This window comes from Trichechus manatus, unplaced genomic scaffold, assembly GCF_000243295.1.
Source record: "Trichechus manatus latirostris isolate Lorelei unplaced genomic scaffold, TriManLat1.0 scaffold00007, whole genome shotgun sequence".
Taxonomy (NCBI): Eukaryota; Metazoa; Chordata; class Mammalia; order Sirenia; family Trichechidae; genus Trichechus; species Trichechus manatus.
Window position 1 is genome coordinate 24,197,104 of NW_004443943.1, and position 24,583 is coordinate 24,221,686.

General features: G+C 44.6%; 1 protein-coding gene across 1 annotated transcript; it reads left to right on the plus strand.

Moving 5' to 3' along the window:
* Nucleotides 1–13,363: 13,363 nt before the first annotated feature.
* Nucleotides 13,364–19,703, plus strand: PGAM1 (phosphoglycerate mutase 1). Its single transcript, XM_004369986.2, has 4 exons — nucleotides 13,364–13,570; nucleotides 17,403–17,677; nucleotides 18,234–18,414; nucleotides 19,202–19,703. The coding sequence occupies exons 1-4, from the start codon at nucleotides 13,432–13,434 to the stop codon at nucleotides 19,369–19,371; spliced, it is 765 nt and encodes a 254-aa protein (XP_004370043.1). The 5' UTR covers nucleotides 13,364–13,431; the 3' UTR covers nucleotides 19,372–19,703.
* Nucleotides 19,704–24,583: the final 4,880 nt, after the last annotated feature.

Below are 24,583 nucleotides of genomic sequence, written 5' to 3' on the forward strand. Positions count from 1 at the left end.
GGTTTGGGCTGCTTAGGCTTTAGCACATTCATTTCACAAACATTTTTTAGCTCCCACTGAATAAGACACATACAATCAATCTTCTAAATGAACTAGAAGTCCACATAGTTTTTAGATCCTGCTTTTATCACTTGATACAGTGTGAATTTTCCCCCATGTTCTTAAATACATGTCTGCAGCAGGGTTCTCTCACAACAGCTGCAGTGGAGTCACTGGGGGATTGTCAACACAAACTCCTGGTATCCTCTTCAGGCTATAAGTGCCATGAGGACAGGTACTTTGTTTTTGTCACTTCCATTCCTAGAACAGTGCCTGGCACATAGTAGGCACTCAGTGAAATTTTGTTGAATGAACGTGTGTGTGTGTTTTGTGGAGGGAAGAAGAGAGACTGAGACAAGGCCTTACAGTATAATAACTGGAGAATGAAATGTAAATTAGCAACTTTGCATTCCTGGGATAAACCCCACTTGGTCAAATGTTTTATCTTCTTTATATATTGTTGGGGGACTCAGTGAAGGGTATGCAGGAATTCTTTGTACTACTCTTGCAAGTTTTCTGTAAATCTGAAATTATGCCAAAATTTTTTAAAAATGCGTCTTGACTCCTGCCTTACACTATGCACAAAAATAAATTCCAGGTTTATTTTAGGTCTAAACATGAAAGGTAAAACAACGGAGCAAAGCTGGAAGATACCATGGAAGAATCTCTTCATGATCTTGGAGTAGGCAACATTTCTTCAATGAGACAGAAAGCATTAATCATAGAGGAAAAAATTGACAAAGTGGACTGCATTAAATATAAGACATTCTGCTCATGAAAAACACCATTACCATTGCGAGCATTAAAAGGCAAGCCAAAAAGTGGGAGAAGATATTTGCAACACATATAACTAACAAAGTACATCCAGAATATATAAAGAACTCCTATAGATAAATAAGAAAAGGGTAGACAATCTGATGAAAAGAATGGGCAAGAAATGTGAACAGGCACTTTACAAAAGATGATATCCAAATGGCCAATAAGCATATAAAAAAATGCTAAATCTCATTAATCATAGGAAAATGCAAATTAAAACCATAGTAAAATACCTCTGTACACCCACCAGAATAGCTAAAATTAAAAAGATTAGCAATACCAAGTGTTGGTGAGAACGTGGAGTAACTGGCACATTCATATGCTTTTGGTGGGTGTATTAATTGAAACAACCACTTTGTAAGCTGTTTGGTAATATCTACTAAAACTGAATATATGCTTACTCCATAACCTAGCAATTCGTTCCTGGGTATATATACCCAAAAGAGATGCAGATAAAGACATACACAAGAATATTTATAGTCACCAAATAGTGGAAATGACACAAACGTCCATCAACAGTAGAATGAATTAAAAAATAGTATATTGATACAATGAAATACTATACACTGTGCAGTATTCAGCTATATATAGCAATTGAGACATAGTATACATCAATGAGAATGAACAAACTATTTCTACATGCAACAATATGTATGATTTCACAGATACAACCTTGAGTGAAAGACTCCAGACACAAAAGAGTACATATTGCATATTCTATTTGTATGAACTTCAAAACAAGGCATAAGCAATCTACAGTGTTAGAAGTCAGTTGACAGTAACCATTGGGAGAGGCTAAGAACTGAGATGAGGCACAAAGGGTGCCTTTAATTTTTTATCAGAAGGGAGTGTACACGGATGTATTCGCTGTGTGAAAATTCATTGAGCTGTGCACCTATAATTTGTGCACTTTTCTGCATATGTATTATATTTCATTGGTTTACAAAAAATAAAAACATAAAGCAGAGAGAGGAAACTAAGGCCCAAACTGAGACTCATCTGAACCATGGGAAATTTCACAAAGGTCACTGACCAATGTGGAATGGAATTTACCCAAATTAAATAAACAGGAACAAAGGAGACACGGTGGAGACACAGTGGTCCTAAAATCGTGTAAACTTCTTTTTGTGACAAGACATCTCTTAACCGTGAATTCGTTTACAATTTATCTAGTGCAAAGACTTTAACTTTAGGTAATTTGCCTTGCTTCCTGAGAGACAATTCTAAAACTTTAAAAATAATAAAAGCACTTCAATTGCTCAGGAAAATCTAAACTTCCAGACTACACCTTAGGATTTGTGCAGATGAACGGGGGGCTGGCCAGGCCACAGGAACCACCTAGTAACCTGATTCAGCTGATCTCAGAAAGGGAGCATGATTCAATTGATTAGCCAATGCTTAATTTTCTATTCTATTTCTTCCTTTCCTCCTGAAGACCTCCTTGTAACTAGCCTACGGGGCCCTCCTGTTATTTCTTCTGAACAGGAGAGATGTCCCTGTGTGCATATAGATTAACTGCTCAAATAAACCTTATATACTTTAACTTCTTTGTGCTTAATTTGTGTGTGTGTGTATGTGTGTGTGTGTGCTTTAGGTGAAAGTTTACAGAGCAAATTAGTTTCTCATTCAACAATTTATACACAAATTGTTTTGTAACACTGATTGCAATCTCCGTGATGTGTCAACATTCTCTCCTTCCACACCCCAATTCCCTGTTTCCATTTGTCCATTTTTCCTGTCGCTTCCTGCCTTCTTGCCTTTGCTTTTGGGCAGGTGTTGCCCTTTTGGTCTCATATACATGATTGAACTAAGAAGCACGTTCCTCACGTGTGTTATTATTTGTTTCATAGACCTGTCTAATATTTTGCTGAAGGGTAAACTTTGGGAGTGGCTTCAGTTCTGAGTTAAAAGGGTGTATGGGGGCCATAGTCTCGGGGGTTTAAATTCTTTTTTAAAACTGTTAACGTTAGAAAGCCTTGCTGCAGAGAAGATGGAACTCAGCACTGACTCTGGGCCCCAGCCCCTCCAACCTTAGGAGACACCACCACCACCCTCCTGTCGGGGGCCCCCACTCCTGGGACCCAGGCTGAGACCTGGGCAGCAAGGCTGAGAAGAGGGAACTGTGGCCTGAGGAGGAAGAGGAAGCAGAGTTTGGAAATTATTGTTACCAAGCTGGTGCTCATGACCAGAGGTCTAGATATGGGGACAACTGCAGAGAGAAGGGAGAGAAAAGTATTGAGTTCAAGACCGGGCTTACTCTACAGCATGATACTGAGCAAGGCATTTAACCACTCTAAGCCTCTGTTTTACCTTCTGTAAGGTGACAATAATAATGCTGAACCCACTGGGTTACTGTGAGGATTAAATGTGAAAATGTATGTGTTTGTCAAAAATATGGACAACTACATATTTGCCACCAGAGGGAGCTCTAAAAACAACCAGCAGCTTGCTGTTACAGCTAAAACCCTACAAAGAGACTGAATTGGCTGGAGTTTTACAAATCAGATGGGAGGATAAAGAAGCCAGCCCAGGTTAGTGGCAGCCTTCCCATCTTTTTCCTAGGCAGCGGAATCCTGCTGGCCTCCAAACTGAGACTGCATGGTAACTGGATATAGCCCCTGGATGAGGCACCAGTCTGGAATGGGCGTTAAGTGGCCACAGGCAGCCTGCTGGCCCTCCATCCAGAGGCATCTGCTTAGAGTCCCTCCAGGAGGAATATGGTGCCAGAAGAAGGGACAAGACAAGTAGCAGCCAGATGGCCAGGGCACGCTCTCTCCCACCCTGCATCTCAGGCTTCACTGTTTTGGTGAAGGGCCAACCTCCCTACCCCTGAATTCCTGCAGCATTTTCCTCCTGGCAGCATTAGCTGTCTCCACGATTAGCTACACTATGCCCATTCTAATAAGAACTGCTCAGGTCTATAGCATCAGTTCTGCAGTTAGACCCTCTGGGTTGGAATCTGAGTACCACCACTTGCTATGTGACCTTGAGCAAACTACCTAACTCCCTGAGCCTCAGTGTTCTTCATCTGTAAAATGAGGATGACAGCAATGCCTACCCATAGGATTTATGAGAACAAAATAAGATAATGCATGTAAAGTACTTAGCACATCGCCTGGCACATAGTGTGCACCCAATAAATGTGTGGTGTTATTGTCATCTGAAAAATTCATCAAAGGTTCCAAAACACCTTCTCATCTATTGCCTAAGTGAGAAGGACAGAGCAAGTGTCCTCATTTCACAGATGGGGAAACTGCGGTCCTAGGGGCTCCATAACATCCCCAAGGTCATACAGTTGGCTGATGGGAAGACGGAGCTCCAAATTCTAGCCCAGGAGCCCCCTCCGAAGCCACTGCTCTTAAAACTCTCTGCAACGCTCAGGTGGAGAGAACAAGGCTGCTGCTGTCAGGCTTTGAGCCTACAGGGAGCACGAAAGCCATTCTTAGGTCAGCAGAGTTATAATCTGTTACAACACTGGGCAGGAGAAAAGGGAAATTGAGGCTTAGGCTTTTGCCAGAAACAAAGAGGAAATGAATGGTCTGGGTCTTTAACTTAAGGCTGGAGCTCTGTGGGTACAGGGAGGGGAAAGGCTTTATCACCCTGGGCAGCCCATTGTGGCCAAGGTAGCAAGGTTGCAGCTGCTCCTGAGGGTTGTCCTAACCGCTGGAGTTGTGTTAAAGCCTAGGCTTTGGACTTAGACAAGTCTAGCTTTGGAGCCACATCGTAGCTGTGTGACCTGGGGCAGGGCGCTGAATTTTCTAAGCTTCATCTGAAAATAGGGTTGCTGTTGTGAGGCTAACATGAAATACTTTAGGAAAAATGCTTAGCACAGTGCTTGGCCCATCACTGCTGCAGACCAACCAAATGTCCCTTGGCTCTGGGGTACTTACATTGTGTTTGGCCAAAGAAGAGCTTTTAGAAAGAAGAGCTTGCTTCCTAGAGTAAGCCAGGGGAAAAGAGTGGATGGCCTGGTTATTAGAGGGGAAACACATTTCCCTCCCAGAGATGAGGAAGACTTGAATCTGGGCCATGGCAGTTGTGTTCCTTCTCAAAGGAGGAGACTGTCCCCCAAGTTAGAGTCCACCCCTGTCTTGGTCATCTAGTGCTGCTATAACAGAAATACCACAAGTGGATGGCTTTAACAAACAGATATTTATTCTGCTACAATCTAGGAGGCTAGAAGTCTGAATTCAGGGTGCCAGCTCCAGGGGAATGCTTTCTCTGTCAGCTCTGGGGGAACGTCTTTGTTGTCAATCTTCCTCGGTCTAAGAACTTCTCAGCACAGGGACCCCAGGTCCAAAGGACATGCTATTCTCCTGGCTCTCGTTTTTGGTGGTATGAAGTTCTCATGTCTCTCTGCTTGCTTCTCTGTTTTATATCTCAAAAGAGATTGACTCAAGATATAATCTAATCCTGTAGATTGAGTCCTGTCTCGTTAACATAACTGCCTCTAATCCTGCCTTATTAACATGATAGAAGTTAGAATTCACAACACATAAGAAAATCACATCAGATGACAAAATGGTGGACTATCACACAATACTGGGAATCATGGCCTAGCCCAGTTGACACACATTTTTTGGGGACACAATTCAATCCAGAACAACCCCTTTTTCCCATTTGGCAGTGGGTGTCCATAGCTGGCAGAAAGGTCAGGACAAGGAGAAACAGTGTGATCACCACTCTCACCTGGCATCTTGATCCCTGAAAATCCATTCTTACTCCAAAATTAAACCTTTTCCTGTTTACCATTTCAAATACCCTGTTCTTGTCAGGGCCTCTGTCTCCGTAAGGAATTGTGTTCAGTTGCTATAACACAGGCCTTGCTACAGTGGCTCAAACCCATAAGGGTTAATTCTCTCCCATTCAGGAAATTAGGAGACAGAAGGGCAGTCCAGGCTGGTATGTTGGCTCCACAGAATCTCCAGGAACCTGGGCTCCCTCTCCTTTCCTACTATACCCTCCATAGCATGTGACTTTCATCCTTAGTGTCATTTCATGATCCAAAGATAGGCTGCAGGAGCTCCAGCCATCACATTCACAATCCAGGCTGAGGTTCAGACTTAAAAATCAGGAAGGGAAGAACAACCAAAAGGTGCACCTTCCAGCCAAATCAGCTCCCTTGAAGTCAGTTCCACTTACATCTGATTGGCCAGGATTTAGTTATTTGGCCAAACTTAGCAGCAGAGGGGACTGGGAAATGCAGTCTTTTAGTTGGGTATTGTGGTGCAGTGAATTACTTAATATGGCCCTTCTAGCCATAATCTTTATGACACCCACATAATGATTGGGTGGGACTATGCAGATAAGATGTATGGAACGCTAACGTGGTGTGGTGGTTGGTGTTGTATGTCAGCTTGGCTAGGCCATGATTCCCAGTATTGTGTGGCTGTCCTCCATTTTGTGATTTGATGTCATTGTCCTAATTATCCTCCATTTTATGTGTTGTAAATCCTAACCTCTGTATGTCAATGCGATAGGATTAGTGTAGGGTGTGTCTTGAGTCACAGCCTTACAGGAGGGCATGACTCATATTCCACCCTTACTCAAGTCACTCCCTTCCCTGGGGTGTGACCTGCATCCAATACATATATGTGGGTATTCTGGTGGGGCTCTCTCTGCATCTGAATCCTGCATCCAGCTTGTGATCGTCTGACCTCCGGTTCTTGGGACTTAAGCCTGCCATATGACCTGCCGATTCTGGGCTTCATCAGCTTCTGCAGCCCCAGGGGCCAGCAGCCTATCATCTGAACTTATTCACTAGCTTCCGCAGTCTCGTGAGCCAGCAGCCTGTTGTCTGGCCTGCTGATTTGGGTTTGTCAGCCCCTGTGGCCACGTGAGTCAGGAGGAATCTATGCCTGACCCACGGATTTGGGACTTACCAGCTTCCACAACTGTGTGAGCCATTTCCTTGATACAGTTCTTGAGTTCTGTGAGATGATGCAGCAAATTAAGGAATGGAAGGGAGAGTACTGAAGGGAGGAGGAAGAGTTGATGTTAGAACTGATGAAGTGGTATACAGCAATTTGGAAAAGTTGGACATTTGGGACATCTTTAACCTCTGCTTCATAGGAACTAGCTTTGTGCTGATTCTTATAAAAGAAATTATTCATTTAGGTATGCTGTAGCCCCCACTCCCCCCTCCCACCACCAAAATGTGGGTTCTGTTGCTAAGGTGAACCAAGTGCCATCAAGTTGACTCCAACTCATAGTGACCCCAGGTGCATTGGAGTAGAAGTGTGCTCCATAGTGTTTCCAATGGTTGATTTTTCATAAGTAATCACCAGGCTTTTCTTCTGAGGCACCTCTGGGTGGACTCGAATATCTAACCTTTCTGTTAGGAGCTGAGTGCGTTAACCATTTGTACCATCCAGGCACTCTGGATTAGGGTCTATCGTACTCCAACATGACCTCATCTTAACGAATTGTATTTGCAAAGACTTTGTTTCCAAATAAATTCATATTCACAGGCACCGGGGGTTAGGATTTCCACATGTCTTTTAGGAGAGCACAATTCAATCCATAACAGCTACTGCTTCTCAGAGACCTGGACTAATACACTACTAATCTCCCAGTTGCTAAACCTAATATAAATTAATCCCAAATAACAAAGTGTCTGCCCCGTTCTGTACTCAGAATGTAATCTGAAGAGCATATAGACTGGGAAACAGTTTCATGTGAATGAAAGTAGAAGGGTCAGAAAAGTTTGCCATTGCCCCGCTCTGGGCATTTGATTGTAGCTTTCACCCTCAGGGCCTAGACGAAGTGGGCCTGGTGAACACCTGGTTGCTTTTTCTGAGAGAACAAAAAAAACTCCCATAAATCCAGAGAGAAGGGCTTGTACTAAAGCTGGGTTGGGCACTTGAGTCTGAAGCTGGTCAGAGAAGAAAGGGTATTGTCAGGGGAGTGGTTAGAGAAGCCACAAGCCTGCAGTAGAACTTTCTTCTCTCTCTTCATGCTAGCAGTTCCAGCTCTGTAAATCTTCAGATGGTGACTGAATTTAGAGGCCTGTAGTGTGAGTTTTATCCCTCTGTGAGCACTGCTTCCTTTCCTAGAAGCACAGAGTCTTGAGGCTTTAACTAAGCTCATCTGGACTCACCCCTTCTCTGAGGCATATATCATCTCCTCCTCAGGCATCGGCTGAGATGGGGAGAGCTGAGCGTCCGGCGATGAGTTTGCAAGATGGTTTGTAGAGACATGTGGTGTCTTGACAGTGAGTCCTGTGGGCTGACAGCAGCCACTCCTCCTGCCATCCAACAGAAAACTTGATTTGCCTGCCTCTGATTCTAAATTGGGTTCTTTACTGAATGTTCAGTACTTGTAAAGGGAGTTATTCTTCTGTGGAAAAAATAAATGGGCAAGGCAGGCTGAGAGAGGCCTTTATTGTCTTACCGGACAATGGAAAGTAATAAGGCTGTGATGCCTGATTATTATTATCTGGGGTTTTGTAATAGCTTAACCAACAAGCTGGTTGTTGGAAAGCTTTTGGAGTCCTGCAACTCTGTGAGGCCTGGGAGATTAAAGCTCTGAGCTAGAAGAGGAGGCTTTCTGTCCTCACAGTTCAGGGTGTAGAGTCTAGCTGGAGGCCCGGTTCTGATTTTATTCATTGATTGTCATTGATGAGCACCCTTGGCCCACGGGGTGACTAAGAAGGTTATGGAGCACAGATACTCCACCCTCAACTCCCTGTAAGAAAGGAGACTTATTTGGCCATAGTACCTCCCTCTAGGAGTCTCTAGGTGGTGCAAACAGTTAACACACTCAGCTCCTAACTGAAAAGTTGGAGGTTTGAGTTCACCCAAGGCACTTCAGAAGAAAGGCCTGGCGATCTACTTCCAAAACATCAGCCGTTGAAAACTATGGAGCATAGTTCTATTCTGACATACATGGGGTCACCACAAGTCAGAGCTGACTAGAAAGCAACTTTTTTTTTTTTTACTGGTACCCCCTGTTATGGATTGAATTGTGTCCCCCAAAAATGTGTATCAATTTGGCTAGGCCATGATTCCCAGTATTGTGTGATTGTCCACCATTTTGTCATCTGATGTGCTTTTCCTGTGTGTTGTAAATCCTACCTTTATGATGTTAATAAGGTGGGATTAGCAGCAGCTATGTTAATGAAGCAGGACAATCTATAAGATTAGGTTGTGTTTTAAGTCAATCTCTTTTGAAATATAAAAGAGAGAAGGAGCAAAGAGATGGGACCTCATACCACCAAGAAACAAGAGCCAGGAGAATAGCATCTCCTTTGGATCTGGGGTCCCTGCGCTGAGAAGCTCCTAGACCAGGGGAAGACTGGCGACAAGGACCTTCCCCCAGAGCCGAAAGAGAGAGAAAGCCTTCCCTCTGGAGCTGACACCCTGAATTTGGACTTCTAGCCTCCTAGACTATGAGAGAATAAATTTGTTAAAGCCACCCACTTGTGGTATTTCTGTTATAGTGGCACTAGATAACTAAGACACACCCCCTCCAGGGCAGAGTGACCTGGTTAGGACCTGTAGTGGCTCCTCCAGGATGTTCTCTGGAAGGGGTGGGGAGGATGCTGGACACCCTGGCCCTGGCTGTGCTCACAGCCGCTTCCACCTGCTCTGCTCTCAGGGTGCATTAATGCTCTCTGGCACCGCCCAGTCCTTTGGAAGGGCCCAGGAATCAGCCCTGACAAATGCTTTGTGTCTTGTGTTCAGTAGCAGTGAAGGAAAAAACACATTGGTTTACTCTTACCTTTTACTGGCATTTGAGAAACCTGATTAGTTTAATAAGTTCGAAGCTTCCTCCCAGATTTGTAATGCTGCGATTGATGCTGAATGAGTCCCCACCTTTTCTGGGGAATTCTGGCTTCTGGCTGCAGAGCCTTCTCCATGGTCCTTGCCACATGGGTGAGCCTAGCTTCCCCCCACTCCCATCTCTCTGGGCAACTGCCGCTCTCTTCCTGACACAATATCCTTATCTTTAGGGTCCTTCCCCATGGGTCACCTCTGCCTTTTCACTGAAAAATCTGGCCCCCTGCTCCTCTCCTACTCCTTTGAATGGTTTGCCTCACTTTCCTTATCTGGAAAATGCAGACTGGCTGTGGCAGGAGATGGGAACTTTCAGGGGAGGATTTTCAAGGTCTCTCCCAGCTCTGACACTCAGGGACACTGAGGGAGCCTGCTGAGGGCAAAGGCATCATGCTAAATGCATGTGTGTGTGGGTGTATAAAATAGTTACGATGTGGCGCCCCTCCTCAAGAAGGTTGTAGTTGAGTAGGAGGTCTGACACATACATAAAAAATCTCTGATGATCCAACATAGATACCCTTTAAGTGAGGTGCATAAAGTTACCAGAGTTCACCAGAATTCCCAGGAAATGAGATTCCTTCTAGAGGCAGAGGGGGTTGGTGAAGGGAGTAGAGCAGGATTCTCTAGTTCTTTCCCAAGGCTGGTGACACAGATGTCCTTGGCTTCCTGCCCAAAGAGTCCTAGTTATCTACCCAGTTCTGATCCTAGCAGAAAAGTCATCCCCTCCAGGGGCATCCTGCTGTCTCGGGGGAGTCTGTCCATGTCCCCCAGCCTCACACCATCTGAATTGGTACCCTTCAGTAAGTCTTTTTCACCTTCTTGATAATTCTGCTAATATTTACTAGGCATTGACTAGATGCCAGGCATACTGTTAAGTGCTTCTGTTATGGATTGAATTGTGTCCCTCCAAAATATGTGTTGTAAATCCTAAACCACTATACCTGTGGATGTACTTCCATGTGGGAATAAGATTTCCTTTGTTATGTTAATGAGACCATAACAGTGTAGGGTGTGTCTTAAGCCAGTTACCTCTGAGATATAAAAGGAGCACATTAGGCCCGAGAAGCAAGCACAAATGGAGGCGAAGATGCACACCACATGAAGATCTCCAAGGAACTGAGGGACAGAAGCTGAAACGAGACAAGGACCTTCCTCCAGAGTCAACAGAAAGAGAGGAAGCCTTCCCCTAGAGCCGGCGCCCTCAATCTGGATTTCTAGCTTTCTAAACAGTTGAGAAAATAAATTTCTGTTTGTTAAAGTCACCCACTTGTAGCATTTCTATCATAGTAGCAATAAGAACCTAAGACAACTTCCCATGCACCATCTCATTTCTCCTCACAACAGTGCTTTAGGGTGGGTATAATTATTGTTTGTTTACAAATGGGGAAACTGAGGACGAGAGGTTGAGTGACCCACCTTAGGTCCTGTGGCTAATCAGAAGCAGAGACATATATGAACTCAGGCTTCCAACAGCATCTCTTTCCTACTTGCACTTGCAGTAGAGTGAGATCTCAAGTACACAGGGGCACAAAAATCTTGAATAGAAACAGAGCTCAGGGGAGGAAAAAGGGACATATTAGAAGACACTGGGGCTGGGAGCATGGACTAGGGCCAAGGCAGAGGAACAGACAATACAGGCTGAAAAGCCAAGGTTAAGGCTGGAAAAGCTCTCCCTGGGAGGATCTGAACATCAGGATAAGGATGTCCATGCAGCAGGACTGATCAAAGGGAGAACTTCTGAAGAGGGAGTTTTCTCAGAAGGATCCTCATGGGGGCTGTGCCTGGGGGCTTGAACCAGGAGGCCTTTGAGGACAGTCCTGGCTTTGTGGCTCTGTGATTTGTCAGCTATGGGTGTAGCTTTCAGTGTTCATCCTCCTCCTAGTCACTTCTCCAGTCCCTGAATTCCATCTTCATACAGCTACAGAAGAGGGAGACAGTAGAGTTCTGTGGTTAGGTCATTGGCTTCCTGGGTCTGAGTCCTGGTTTCTCCTCCACTGCCTAGTGGTGACTTTGGACAAATTATTTCTCTGGGCCTCTGTTTCCCCATCTGTGGAATGGAACTATAATAGTACCTATATTATATGAATTGCTGGATGGTTGAGATAATACATGTAAAGCACTCAACACACTAAACTTTCACAAACAGTAGCTATGATGATGATTTCTCTACAAATCAGTCTTGTGTTTTGGTTCATGTCTCACAGTGTCTTTTCTCTGCTTCTCAAATCCCTCACTCTTCAAAGTCAACAAATGCCTCACAATGTAACAAAAACGAGGAGGTAGTACAGCAGTGGTAGGTAAGGGCAAGGACTTGGGAGGTGGCTGGTTTAGGTTTGCATCCTGGTTCCTATAACCTTGTGCAAATTACCTTTTCTCTCAGTTTCCTCATCTGCAAATGGGAATGATAGTACCTGTCTCATCGCCTATTATGAGGATATAAGGATTAAATGAGTTAACGTTTGTAAGGTACTTATAATATTGCCTGGTACATAGTAGGTGCTTATGTTAAAAACTTTTCTAGAATCTCAAAATATAGCACGTAGCCATATATGTGGGTCTTACTCATACTCTGTGTGCCCTGAAGGGCTGGAATGACATCCAATCCATCTTTAGCTCACTGCCTGGCTCATGTTTGGTGCTCAACAAAAAGTGGTTAAATTGAAATAAACCAGGAGGCAGTGCACTGGCAAGACAGAATTGCCCAGATAAGAGGATATTTAAATTGCTGATTAGGTGTTGGGGAGGATTAGAATTTACCCCTTTCTGGAATATTTGAAGGGATCTACAGTTTGCTTCTTGGAGCCTTGGTGGCACAATGGTTAAGTGCTCTGCTGCTAACCAGAAAGTCCATGGTTAGAACCCATCAGACCCATCTGAGAGAAAAGACCTGGTGATTTGCTCCGGTAAAGATTTCAGCATACGAAATCGTATGGGGCAGTTCTACTCTGTCCTATAGGGTTGCTATGAGTCAGAACAGACTCCATGGCAAACAACAAAAAGTTTGCTTCACTGTTGCTGGGCCAGGAGACATTTACTCGAGGCCTGTGAGGCTGTATACAGAGATGGGATAAACAGCCCTGTGTTAAAGAGCAGGGCTTTGGAATCAACAGAGTCAGAGACACTTTATCTGTAAAACAGGAATAAAAAGATCAACGTCCTACTCAAATGAGATAGCAAAAGTAACACTTGCCAGATAGGTGGGCACCAAGTAAGTATTATCATAGCCTTTTTACAGATGAGCCTGAGAGAGGTTACGCGACCTGCCCAAGCAAATAAAATGAAAGCGTGAAGATTCACAGGTGTGTGAATTAAACTCTCTGCGCCTACGGATGGGAAAGTGACCTGGCGGAGTTAAAGAGCAGTTCAAAATTATAAGGGTCATATTATTACAACGAATGGCTTATGAATGATAACAGGAGGCCAGAGTGGCTCTCGGACAATCCGACCAGGACGCTTGCGCCAGCAAACCGCTCGAAAGTCCGCTCGCCCTTCGCGTGCTTACGTGCGCTCCGTGACCGCCGTGCCGGAAGCGGGGCCAGCGACGGAGGCGCTTGCGCCCTGGCGCCCTCGAGCCCGCCCCCTCGTTTCGGCGCCCGCAGCAACGGAGTGGGACGCATGCGCACACAGGGAGGGCGGCGCGCGGTGGAGCGAGCGGAAAGATTTGGGCGAGAAAGTGCGCGGGAGCCGGCCGTGGAGTGCGAGCGCGCAAGCGCGGCCGGGGGGGCGGGGGGCGGGGAGCGGGCCGCGACTCCGGAATCTCGGTGAATCCCAGTCGGCGCCGTATTCCTAGCTTACAGCCATGGCCGCCTATCAGCTGGTGCTGATCCGGCACGGGGAGAGCACCTGGAACCTGGAGAACCGCTTCAGCGGCTGGTACGACGCCGACCTGAGCCCCGCGGGGCATGAGGAAGCGAAGCGCGGCGGGCAGGCGCTGCGAGGTATGGAGCAGGCCGGGCTGTGGGGGCTGCGAAGGCCCCGGGTCTTCCGGCTTCGAGGGCTCCAGCGTCCTGGGCTCGGCCAGGGCCAAGCTGCTCGCATTCGCGCTTCTCCCAGAGAAGCGAGACCTTGGGCATCATCTCCCCAGCAGTTTATTTTGCAGTTGAGAAAATGGGCCTAGCGTGGGGAATCGAATTGCTCAAGGTCACCCAGCGGAGTGTGAGGGGGAGCGCCAGGATGAGGACCCAGGGCAGCCACCCCGCAGCCCGTTGCTCTTTCCATGACACCACCTGTGAAATTCTTCATTCTGATCTGAGCATTTAATCATTCGGGGACAGGCCGTTATGGACCCTTCAGGGCCAGAGGCAGGCGGTGAGGCCTTGGGCTCATGGAGGAGGATGCCGGAGTCGTACCGCAGTTGTAACCTCGGGGCGGATGCTGATCCTAGGGGCATTTGGGGGAGTGATGCAGCCCTGGGGAGTGACCTGCTGCAAGATAGCAAGAAAACCGCGTGCTTGTGGAAGGCTTTCTTGTTCAGTAACATTCCGCAAATTGAATGAATGAATGATTGATTTGAATTGATCCTTTCCACAATCTATAGATTTTATTCATCTCCTCGGCCCCTTTGTAGTTGAGTAAAGAGAGTTGGAAAGATGACTTGCCCAAGGTCATATCTTCTTATTCCTAGTCCAGTGCTCTTGCCCCAAGCCTGGAGTTGAGTACCAGATAGGTGTGAGGAACTGGTAGGCTGTTGGCCAAGGGCGCTGGAAAAAGTGGCAGGGAGATAAGCGCTTGCCTACCCGGGCCCCGCCGGCAGACGGCTGTCTGTGATTTTGGACGCCTTCCCTGCTCTTCAGCAATTCAGAGAATCTCTGGGTTGAGGAGGTGATTACCCAGATCCAGCCCTGCTCCCTTCCAACCTCTAGATGAAAAAGCAGCCATTTAAAAGGGCCATTGAGGCCTGGTGGATATGGAACAGGAATTTGGCTCCATGTTGCTCTCCCTAGCTTCTTGCCTTCACAACTGTAGATCCTTTTGAAATGAAACAAAGCTTTGGGAAGTCTGGGAAATGGAATCCTGTTGTGGGGGAGTGTGAATGCACTGGGATGGTCTGGTGTGAGGGATGGTCTGCTGTGACCTCATGCCCTTTAGGAGGCAGGGAAGGGAGAGTGCTGGTAAAGGAGGCCATTTTCTTTAGCAATCTGGTAGGAAGAGCTGTGTGAGTCTGGTGGTTTGGTGATGACTAGCCCAGGACAAAGCAAATTGTAGCTATCCTCTAAAGCTTATCAAATGTTAAACTTGTAATCTCTCTGTAAAATAACAGGCCCTATTTCTGTTTTTAAGTAAATGTTGGTAGCATTACTTTTTAAATAAGATAAAAGCTGATTTAAATTTTTAACATCTATTATAGGCATCACAGATTACACTAAACAATGAGAGACTAAAAGCAAAAACTCTGAAGGATGAAGACCATTATGAACCTAATGACCATATAAAAGGCCAAAATATATTAAATTCATTAGTGTTTTTGTGATAGTAGAGTTTGTAAAATCTTGAATGTGATTTCAGGAGGAAGCCAGTTAAAACTGTTTCCACATGGAACCTTACTGCTGAGAAAGGGGAGATTGCCTGCCGGAGGATGGAGTCCACACCACATGGTCCACTCCTGTCCCTAGGCTATACTTTTGTTTAATGGACAAGTTAAAGGAAGAGGCTTTATGCTACTGATCCTTCAGAGTTTTGTTAAAGAGTCCTAAGGGGAACTGCTTTTCTCCTCGGGGAACCATTTGTTTATCCAAAGTGAGGTGCTCCATTGCAAGTGGGAATAATTGCAATGAAACAGCCGTAGCTTTTCAGCTTGGGAACTGAGGCTTGCACTATGGATATTCACATTCCAGTGACTCAGCCATTTGTTGGGGAGCCATTCCCCCCCTTATGGTTTGGGAGGAGACTGAAGTGGAGTCTGATGAGGCCTTGACCTGAGGCTCAGTCATGAGACCTTTCCCTTGTGAGTGGTGGTAGGAGTCCCTGGTGACTCATTGGTATAGTTCTTGGTCTCATTTCCGTTGAATGAGTGGCAGGAAATTTCACTTCACATTCTATTAATTACTGTTGCCAACCTCAGTATGAGGCAATACCAGGAAAGTTTGTGCTGAGCTTTGAAGAGGGCCTTGTAGGCTCATGGAGGAAAACAGGAATGTTTTCCTGGTCCCACTACATAAGGAAAGGACCATCTCTCTATTAAAGGCTTTTTGGTAGGAGGGAGAATAGTTTTTCATTGAAACATGAAATAAAGCGGTTAATTGTAACCTATTGGTTGGGCCAACATGACTAACTTGATTTCCACCCCCTGCCCCTCAATACTGTGTATAGAGGAGAGATTCATTTATAAATGAATCAGGCAGTCTTAGTGCACATTTGTTCTTTCTCTAATGAGTGGTTTCTTTTAAAGTTGTTTAATAGTTGACCTAAGGTAGGTGTACTCTTTTTTTTTTTAGTATTTTATCATGATTTAGGTGAAAGTTTATACAGCAAATTAGGTTCTCATTTAACAGTTTTTATACAAATTGTTCTGTGACATTGGTTACAATTTCACAATGTGTCAGCATTCTCATTATTTCCATTCTGTTTGTTCTGTTTCCATTGATTTAGCTTCTCTTCCCCTCCCTGCCTTCTCATCTTTGCTTTTGGGTAAATGTTGACAGTTTGGTCTCATATAGTTGATTGTTTAAGGGAGCACATTACTCATGGGTGATATTGTTTATTTTATAAGGTAGTTGTACTCTTAAGGAGCCCTGATGCTGCAGTGGTTAAAGCGATCGACTGCTAACCGAAAAATTGGCGGTTCGAAACCACCAGCGGCTCTGTGGGAGAAAGATGTGGCAGTCTGTTTCTATAGAGATTTACAGCCTTGGAAACCCTATGAGGTTGCTATGAGTCGGAATCAACTTGATGGCAGTGGGTGGGTGGTGTACTCTTGAGGAATAGTCTGTCACTTTGACCATAGCTGAGAGGAACCATGGGATTAAGAGTTTGTGAGGTGATATATACAACCCATACTGAAAATACAATCTTATACAGCAAACCGAAGTGGAGTTATATCAACATCCTCTAAGGGCTCTCGTAGACCAGAAGTCAGAGAGGGCTGAAGGATATTAGTAATTATCTATTAGAAATGACAATTCTAACCAAAATACAAACACCAAGATCCTTGGGAGTTAGAAAATGAGGATAGCTAGAGATGGTGGGTGGGTAAGAGTTGGATTTTGGAGTTATACAGCCTGGGTTTTAATTTCTCATGTAGTAACTGTTACCTTGGATATTTTCTTCATCTGGTAAAATGGGTTATGAGGATTGTAACCTCATAGGATTGATATGAGGACTAAATAAAATAATACATACAAAGTACTTAGCCCAGTGCATGACAGATGGTAAGCCCTCTATAAATGTTAGCTATTATTGTTTATTAACAGATTCTAAGTTTTTAGGATCCTTTACTTAAAAGAATTGAAGCAGAAATAAATTATTAAAATTTGCTTTAGCTCAGCATTCTAGGAATTAAGGGGCACAGATCTCAGGTTTGCTGGTTGACAGTGCATTTAGGCCTGGGTTAGATGAATTACTGGGGGAGCCACTGGGAGATATATTGTCATCTATAACGTAAGTCAATATTCTGTCTTTCCCAAAGGCAGAATATTGTTATTTCCTGCAAGGATATAAAAAATATTTGGCCAAATAATTTTCATTTGGACTACCTGTACGGATTTATTTGTAAGAAAATTCTTGCTCAGAGTAGGCCTGATTAACTTATCACTTCGAATTTATTATTTCCAGATGCTGGCTACGAGTTTGACATCTGCTTCACCTCAGTGCAGAAGAGAGCAATCCGGACCCTCTGGACTGTGCTGGATGCCATTGACCAGATGTGGCTGCCAGTAGTGAGGACTTGGCGCCTCAATGAGCGGCACTACGGGGGTCTGACTGGCCTCAATAAAGCAGAAACTGCTGCCAAGCACGGTGAGGCCCAGGTAAAGATCTGGAGACGCTCCTATGATGTCCCACCACCGCCGATGGAGCCTGACCACCCTTTCTACAGCAACATCAGTAAGGTATGGACAAGCCGAGCTTTGGTTCACTCCAAAGTGAACCAGGATCAGGGGATTAGAATCCGAACCTCACTTTGTTAATTTATTTTTTACAAAGTGTCTGCCTAGTCCCACTGAACTATAATTTATAAAATAGTTCATTCTAGTCTCCCTTCACCCAAGGAATGATCTTCATTTGTTAAAAGATTTAGTTTATAGGTTATGTTGCTTATCTAAGAATTTATATCTCCTTTGCCATATTTTATAAACTCATTCATCGCCTTAGAGCCTTCTTAAGCCAACCCCAAGTTAAAGTGAATTGGGAAGAGCCTTGTTTCATAACGTTTTTGCTTTTCTAAACTACCTTTCTTTTGAACTGTTAATCCTTCCAGTAGTGGGTAATGGGAGAGGGAGGGGTAAGATAATAATCATCCCCTTTCTCAAGCGCCCCCCCCACCCGACCTTCATCCTCACTTTAAGCCCACAGGGCATGAGGAGTGGGCAGAATTGATATAGGCTGAAGCCATTTCACAGGTATAACTGCTAATACTTGGTGAGCCTGACTTTTTTGGTTGTTTAGGATCGCAGGTATGCAGACCTCACTGAAGACCAGCTACCCTCCTGTGAGAGTCTGAAGGACACTATTGCCAGAGCCCTGCCCTTTTGGAATGAAGAAATAGTTCCTCAGATCAAGGAGGGGAAACGGGTGCTGATTGCAGCCCATGGCAACAGCCTTCGGGGCATTGTCAAACATCTGGAGGGTATGTACATTTTTCAGAGGGGCTCTCAAGGAGCGATAAAACAGCTGCCACTCATCAGGGACTTACTTAGTACAAAGACCTTCAGGAAGGGGCTGGACCACATTGATAGCCTTAGCCACAGTCTGGATTAACTCCTACTAGGAATACCCTTTACCCTTCTCAAATCTGTGATCTGCAGAGCAGGAACAGTGCCCCCTACCCCAGCTCATTATACATGCAGAACCTTAGGTCCCAGCCAAGGCCTCCTGATTGAGAATTGGCATTTATCCCCCAGGTGATTGGGATGCATATCAAAGTTTGAGCCACCCAGCTCTAGACTAGGATTGCCAACTGAAACTCCTTAGTCACAATTTTTTTCACAACTTCCTCTATGAATCTCTATTTGCATCTTAAATTGTTTACCCCTGAGGGCCTAGAAGCCAATCTGAGCAGATTTTTGGCAGGCTGAGTGGGATTATATAGAATGTTTGAAATGTATTTAGTCCTGCTTCACTGTGGGTTTCGAGGTCCCAACTTGGTAGACATACCTGGTACACACCTTTCTGTAGTTCGTTGGTAGCCCATCTTAGAACCGTGTATACCCTTTCATACTTTTTTCTTGCTCAATAAGCCATACTTTGTTTCCTTCCTTGGGTGATAAATCTTCTATTACAAAGATCACAACCTGAGTGAAAGGGCGTGTTGTTTTAATTCCTATGAAGAATCTGTCACCTGGGGATAAACAGTAAACCTGGAGAGGTGATGTGCATTCATGCCTTGCTTGGCTGATCTTGGTGGGTGTTTTCAGGTCTCTCTGAAGAGGCTATCATGGAGCTGAACCTGCCCACTGGTATTCCCATGGTCTATGAATTGGACAAGAACTTGAAGCCCATCAAGGCCATGCAGTTCCTGGGGGACGAAGAGACCGTGCGTAAAGCCATGGAAGCTGTGGCTGCCCAGGGCAAGGCCAAGAAGTGAAGGCAAGGAGGCAGACTGCTATTCTAAGGAATGCCCCCCTACCCATCCCATTCCTCTGCACTGCTCCCTGCACGTCACACCAACCACACCTGTAGGCATCTTAAGTTGTAGCTGCATATGGGGGACTGGTGGCTCGCATTTCAGCCATTTTGTCTCCTGCACCCTCTCCTTTCATACAGTCTAATCAGAATGACACATCTCGGACATGGTCCTCAGTCCAGGGCCTAGGGAAGACTTCTCACCCAAGAGAGGTGGCGACTCTATGGTTTTTGCTGGTGGTTTACTAAGGACCTACTTGAATAGGGGATGGGGAGGAAACATGCTAAGTATGACCAATAAGGGGAAGCAAGAGAGCCTATTCCTGTTGCCAGGAGCCAGTGGTCCTGTACTCTTCTGTAGTCAGGTTGCTGTCTGGGGCACTCTAGTCATTCCAGTGGAAGATAAATGTAACCCACATGGTGATTTTTAAAAAAAGCTGTTTTCCTCTCTCACCCCAGAGGAGCTGGCTCCATAAGTTGGGATCAATCCTGATTGTGTATGTGTTGCATTTTGTTTCACAAACAGAAAAAAAAATATATAAATAAGACAAAAACCCTCTGGGGTTTCTTGTGGCAGTTGAAATAATAGTACCACATGTGATCATCAGAAAATAAGTCATTCCTCACACCCTGTGGGATAGGCTCCTTCAGTTCATCCTTCTGTGTATTTTAGAATTCCTCCCCTGCCTTACTGTTTTGTGGCAGTGAAATGCCTATTGATCATGTCCAAATGTGTCTTTTCACTGTGTCTGGCCCTGCCAGTTGGGCCCCGTCCTCAGTTTGAACATAACTGTACTAAATCTTTTTTCCAGATCAGTGTAATAAAGGAGTGATGTGCAATATTGTCCTGTGTGATGTCTAATATCTCATGTCTGAGGGAGCTTGAGCATCCAACTTGAAATGTCCATTACCCAAGTCATTCTTTATGCGACACATTAAGAGCTTTCAGACAACAGGTCCAGTCACAACTTCACACAGCCTGCCCCAAGAATCATGTTTCTTGCTAGGTTTTTACTTTAGGCTGGAAAGCTGGGTTGTGGGAGGTCTCCATCCATGTTGCTCCTCTAGTTCTCTGGATGGTGCTGGTTACCAAATACCCCTTGACTGGAAAGTCAAATCCTGAAACGCCATCATGATCTCTTCAGGGTAGGATAAAGGCTTTTCTGCCAGATCTTTTTTTTTTAACCAGTCCTTTTCTATCAGTCATTTTAAAACTTGATTTGCAACTTTTTGGCCTATAAAATTTTAACCCTGCCAGTAAACTAACATCATAAAAAAATTCTAATCTCAAAATGACTCGCAGGGAGAAAAAGACTAATTACATTATTATCTCATTGGGAAGGGGCATTGGTCACATTTACTTTTTCTAAGGCCTTTGGAAAGATCATCGGAACATGAGAAATCCCATAAGGCAAGAGAAAGAATATTAAACACCGTCTGATAGGAGCAAGTAACACCATCTATTAAGCTCTTAATAAACTTCCCTGTGTCAGCCATTGAGTGAGACACATTATATCTCTTGATCTTGACAAGCACCCCTGAAAGGGCTGGTATCCCCAGTTTACAGAAAAGGAAACTGGCCAAAAGAGCCCTAGAAACTTGCCACAATAGACACTAAGTAATGGAGCCCAGAAGAAGGGCACATTCAACTAAATTAAGGTCCTTATTCTAAAACTTAAAATACTTTTTAAGTATCTTGCTTTTCCAGTTTAGTTTTTCATTTGATCTACACAGTAATCCCAGGAAGACCGGTAATTTTAAGTCTTTAACAGCCTGGTGGGATGTTAGTTTACTTGGCCTGTACTGAATCCTAGACCAGAAGTTGCTCATTTTATTTGACCAAGTATTCTTCAGATCAGATGGGACCACCTTGCTCAGAGGCCACTCAACTCTAGCTGTGGGCAGGAGTAAGGGAGATTGTCAGTAGCAATACTTTAGTCCACCTTCCCTGTCAGAGAGGGGTAGTGTAAGAGCAAAGTCTGTTAAAGGAACCATGTACTTTCCTATCTTCCCATGGTGTTTGCAACCTCTGCTGTAAGGCTCTTGGCTCTTTTTGGTGCTCAGTCTGCAAAAGTGGCTCAGGATTTGCTTTTCATTGCCCTCTGCTGCCACCCAGTGGGGGCAGGGCTATGATCAGCCTTTCCCAGAGTAGGGATATATTAGCAGAAAAAAGGATTGGGGGAAATACAAAAAACCAACCAACCAACCCGTTGCCATTGAGTCAATTCCAACTCATAGTGACTCTATAGGACAGAGTAGAATGGCCCCATAGGGTTTCCAAGGAGCGCCTGGTGGATTCAAACCACCAGCCTTTTGGTTAGCAGCCATAGCACTTAACTACTATGACACCAGGGTTTCCAGGGGGAAACAGGATGGAACCAAAATGTATTGAGTGCCAACTTTTTGCCAGCTACTCAAATGTATGTCTTCTGACATCACTTGAAGGTAGGTGTTTTTATCCCAATTTTTACAGGTGAGTAAATAGGCTTGTGGGTGAGGTTAAATGACTTGTCTAAGGTTTCACAAGGATTATGTAGTACAGAGTGTTTCAAACTCAGGTCCTACTGACTCCGAGTCCGCATACACCTACGGCCAGATGCCATGTTCCATGGCTTCAGGTCTACTGAGATGAAGAGCCAGTGGCCAGCCCACTGACAGCTGAATAGAGCTATTCAGTCTGGCTGACTGGCTCCAAGGAATGGGGAAGGGACCATGGCAACCAGGCTGGACTCCACTGCTTAGGAATGAGGGATTAAGGAGACATATCCCTCCTTGGGCAGTGGATGCAGTCAGAAGAAAGCTCTACCAGTTCAAACGACAAATTCCTCAAACGCAGAGGGCTAGGTCAGCAAGTGCCATTCTGTGGCGGAAGAGTAAGAAGGTGTGACTTGAAGCCAGCTCTCTGGAGGAAATCTTCTGCCAAATAACCCACAGTGTCATTTGCTGGGAGCTAGCTTTCTGATAAAATTAAAGTGCTTTTCTGTAGGGCAGCAAAAGCAGCCAACTGAAAATGTAATCAATTTTAATTGTAATGAGGTTAGACAGTATTGGTGAAATGAAGAAAGGAGATACTGTCATGAATAGTGTAAGTGGAGACAGGGAATCTAAAACAAAGAGAGCTGTTGGAGAAAGCTTATCCACTTACCCAGCTCCATGAGGCAGGGAGACTCTGGAGCTAGCAAAAATTCTGGCCCCTAGAAACACACATTGTACAGTAAGGCAGGTGGAAGCTCTACCATAGGTCCCATGACAGAACCCTCAATCCATCTACCTCACTTATGGTTTATTCCCTTATGTTCTTACCTTTTTCAAAAGCCTACCTGAGCAAAAGTTCTTTCGAGTTCTATGATACTATGAAGGTAATGTCTTAATGAAAAAAGAATATTCCTCACTGGGAATCAATTTAAATGCGTATTCTGGCTTAGCAGCCAGTCTTTTGTGAATTAAGGAAGAGTGAACTGATGCTACAAAATCTGATTATCTCCAAGCATACATTTTCACTGAAGTGTGGCAAACTGAGATGACTAAATTTGGGAGGTCTGGGCAAGAAGCACTCAAGGAATAACCTTATAAGGGAAAGGGAAGTGGCACCACCAACTCTTGCTCAAATGTTGCCCCTAAATCCTACCCACTGCACTGGGACGCTCACCAGTGCCTCACTTACCTAGTAGGCTCCTCTTCTGGCCCCAGGCTTCTCTCTCCAGGGTCAGTCTTACCCTGGGGAATTTGGTAAGATCAAGTTCCTGAGTGAACAAATAGAGGACTGGATTCTAGAAGCAACTGTTCCTGTTTCCCAGTTCTCATGAGGCCAAGCTATCCTCATTTCCTGTCCTGACATCCTATCTGATCCTATTAACTCTATATCATTACATCACTTGAGCATGCATCAGTCTCCATTTCTTGCAACTTAAAGGGCCCTGACTAGAATTCCTGCCTTCAAGACAGGAAACAAACACAAAGCCAGCAACACCTACCATTACCGCTAGGAGACAAATTACTATACCTCCAAGGCAGTGCCTCTTAACCAGGGTGGCACATCAGAATCACCTGTGGAGCTTAAAAAAAACAGATACCTGCTCTGGGTTCACCCCATGAGATTCTGGGGGAGGGCTAGGGCACCTGCATTTCTTTTTTTCTAAAGCTTTATAGGCAATTCTAAAGGGTACCTAACCCAGGCTGAGAACCACCATTCCAAGGCACAGAAAGAACAGTCTCCTTCTTATTCTCTAGACTCACTTTCAGATTAGAGATCTCACTCCATCACTCAGTGTTCTCTAACACTTTTTGAGCACTACTGTTTAATCAGCTGTGAACACACCCAACACAATTTTAATTGGGGATTCAAAGATAGATAACCCAGAATCCTGCCCTTGGAGAGCTCAGGCTAGGAGAGACAAGCACATAACTAGCTAACTTATAATATAATATTGGATGGGCAAGGGTAAGACATCTAACCTGGCCCACAGCGGATAAGGGAAGGCTATTATCCAGTTGTTTCAAATGCTTTTTAGAAACAGGGTGATATATAAACAAGTAAAAAGTAAAATTAGCATCACCCAACCTCCATTTCTCCATCCTGACCAAAATGATATTATAACTGAAATCAACTGCAGCAAAACCTGAGAAAGCCAGGAGCTGTGTAAGGCAGAAACCTGTCAGAGAAGGAAAACTCAAATATTTTCCACTAATAGAGAGCAACAGAAAAGTGGTAAGACTGCACCCTGTATAAGGCGGAAAACTTCCAAGAACCAGGTAAATAAGGCAGTCCCGTTGAGTTCTGGCTCTCACAGGTTTCACTGTATATACTATAACTAGAAACTCCAACAACTTGAGAATTAAGCTGAGCTGAGCACAACTAGTTCCTAGTGAAAACCAATCTCATTCCATTTTTGGTTATCTTTAGTACTGGCACTAGGGAAAAGACACAAAGATAATTATCCTGATTCTAATAAAGCATTAGATAACAACCCAGGTTAGACTATACTACCTTTTTATTACTGTCTGAAATGATAACATTTCTGTATTTGTTTACTTATCATATGTCTTCCTCCACTAGGATGTCAGCTCCACGAGGACCGGATTCTATCTCATTCACTGCTGTACCTAACTCTAGCTCCTGGAAGAGTGGCAAGCAGAGTAGTTACTCAGTATATATTTATCAAATGAATGAATGT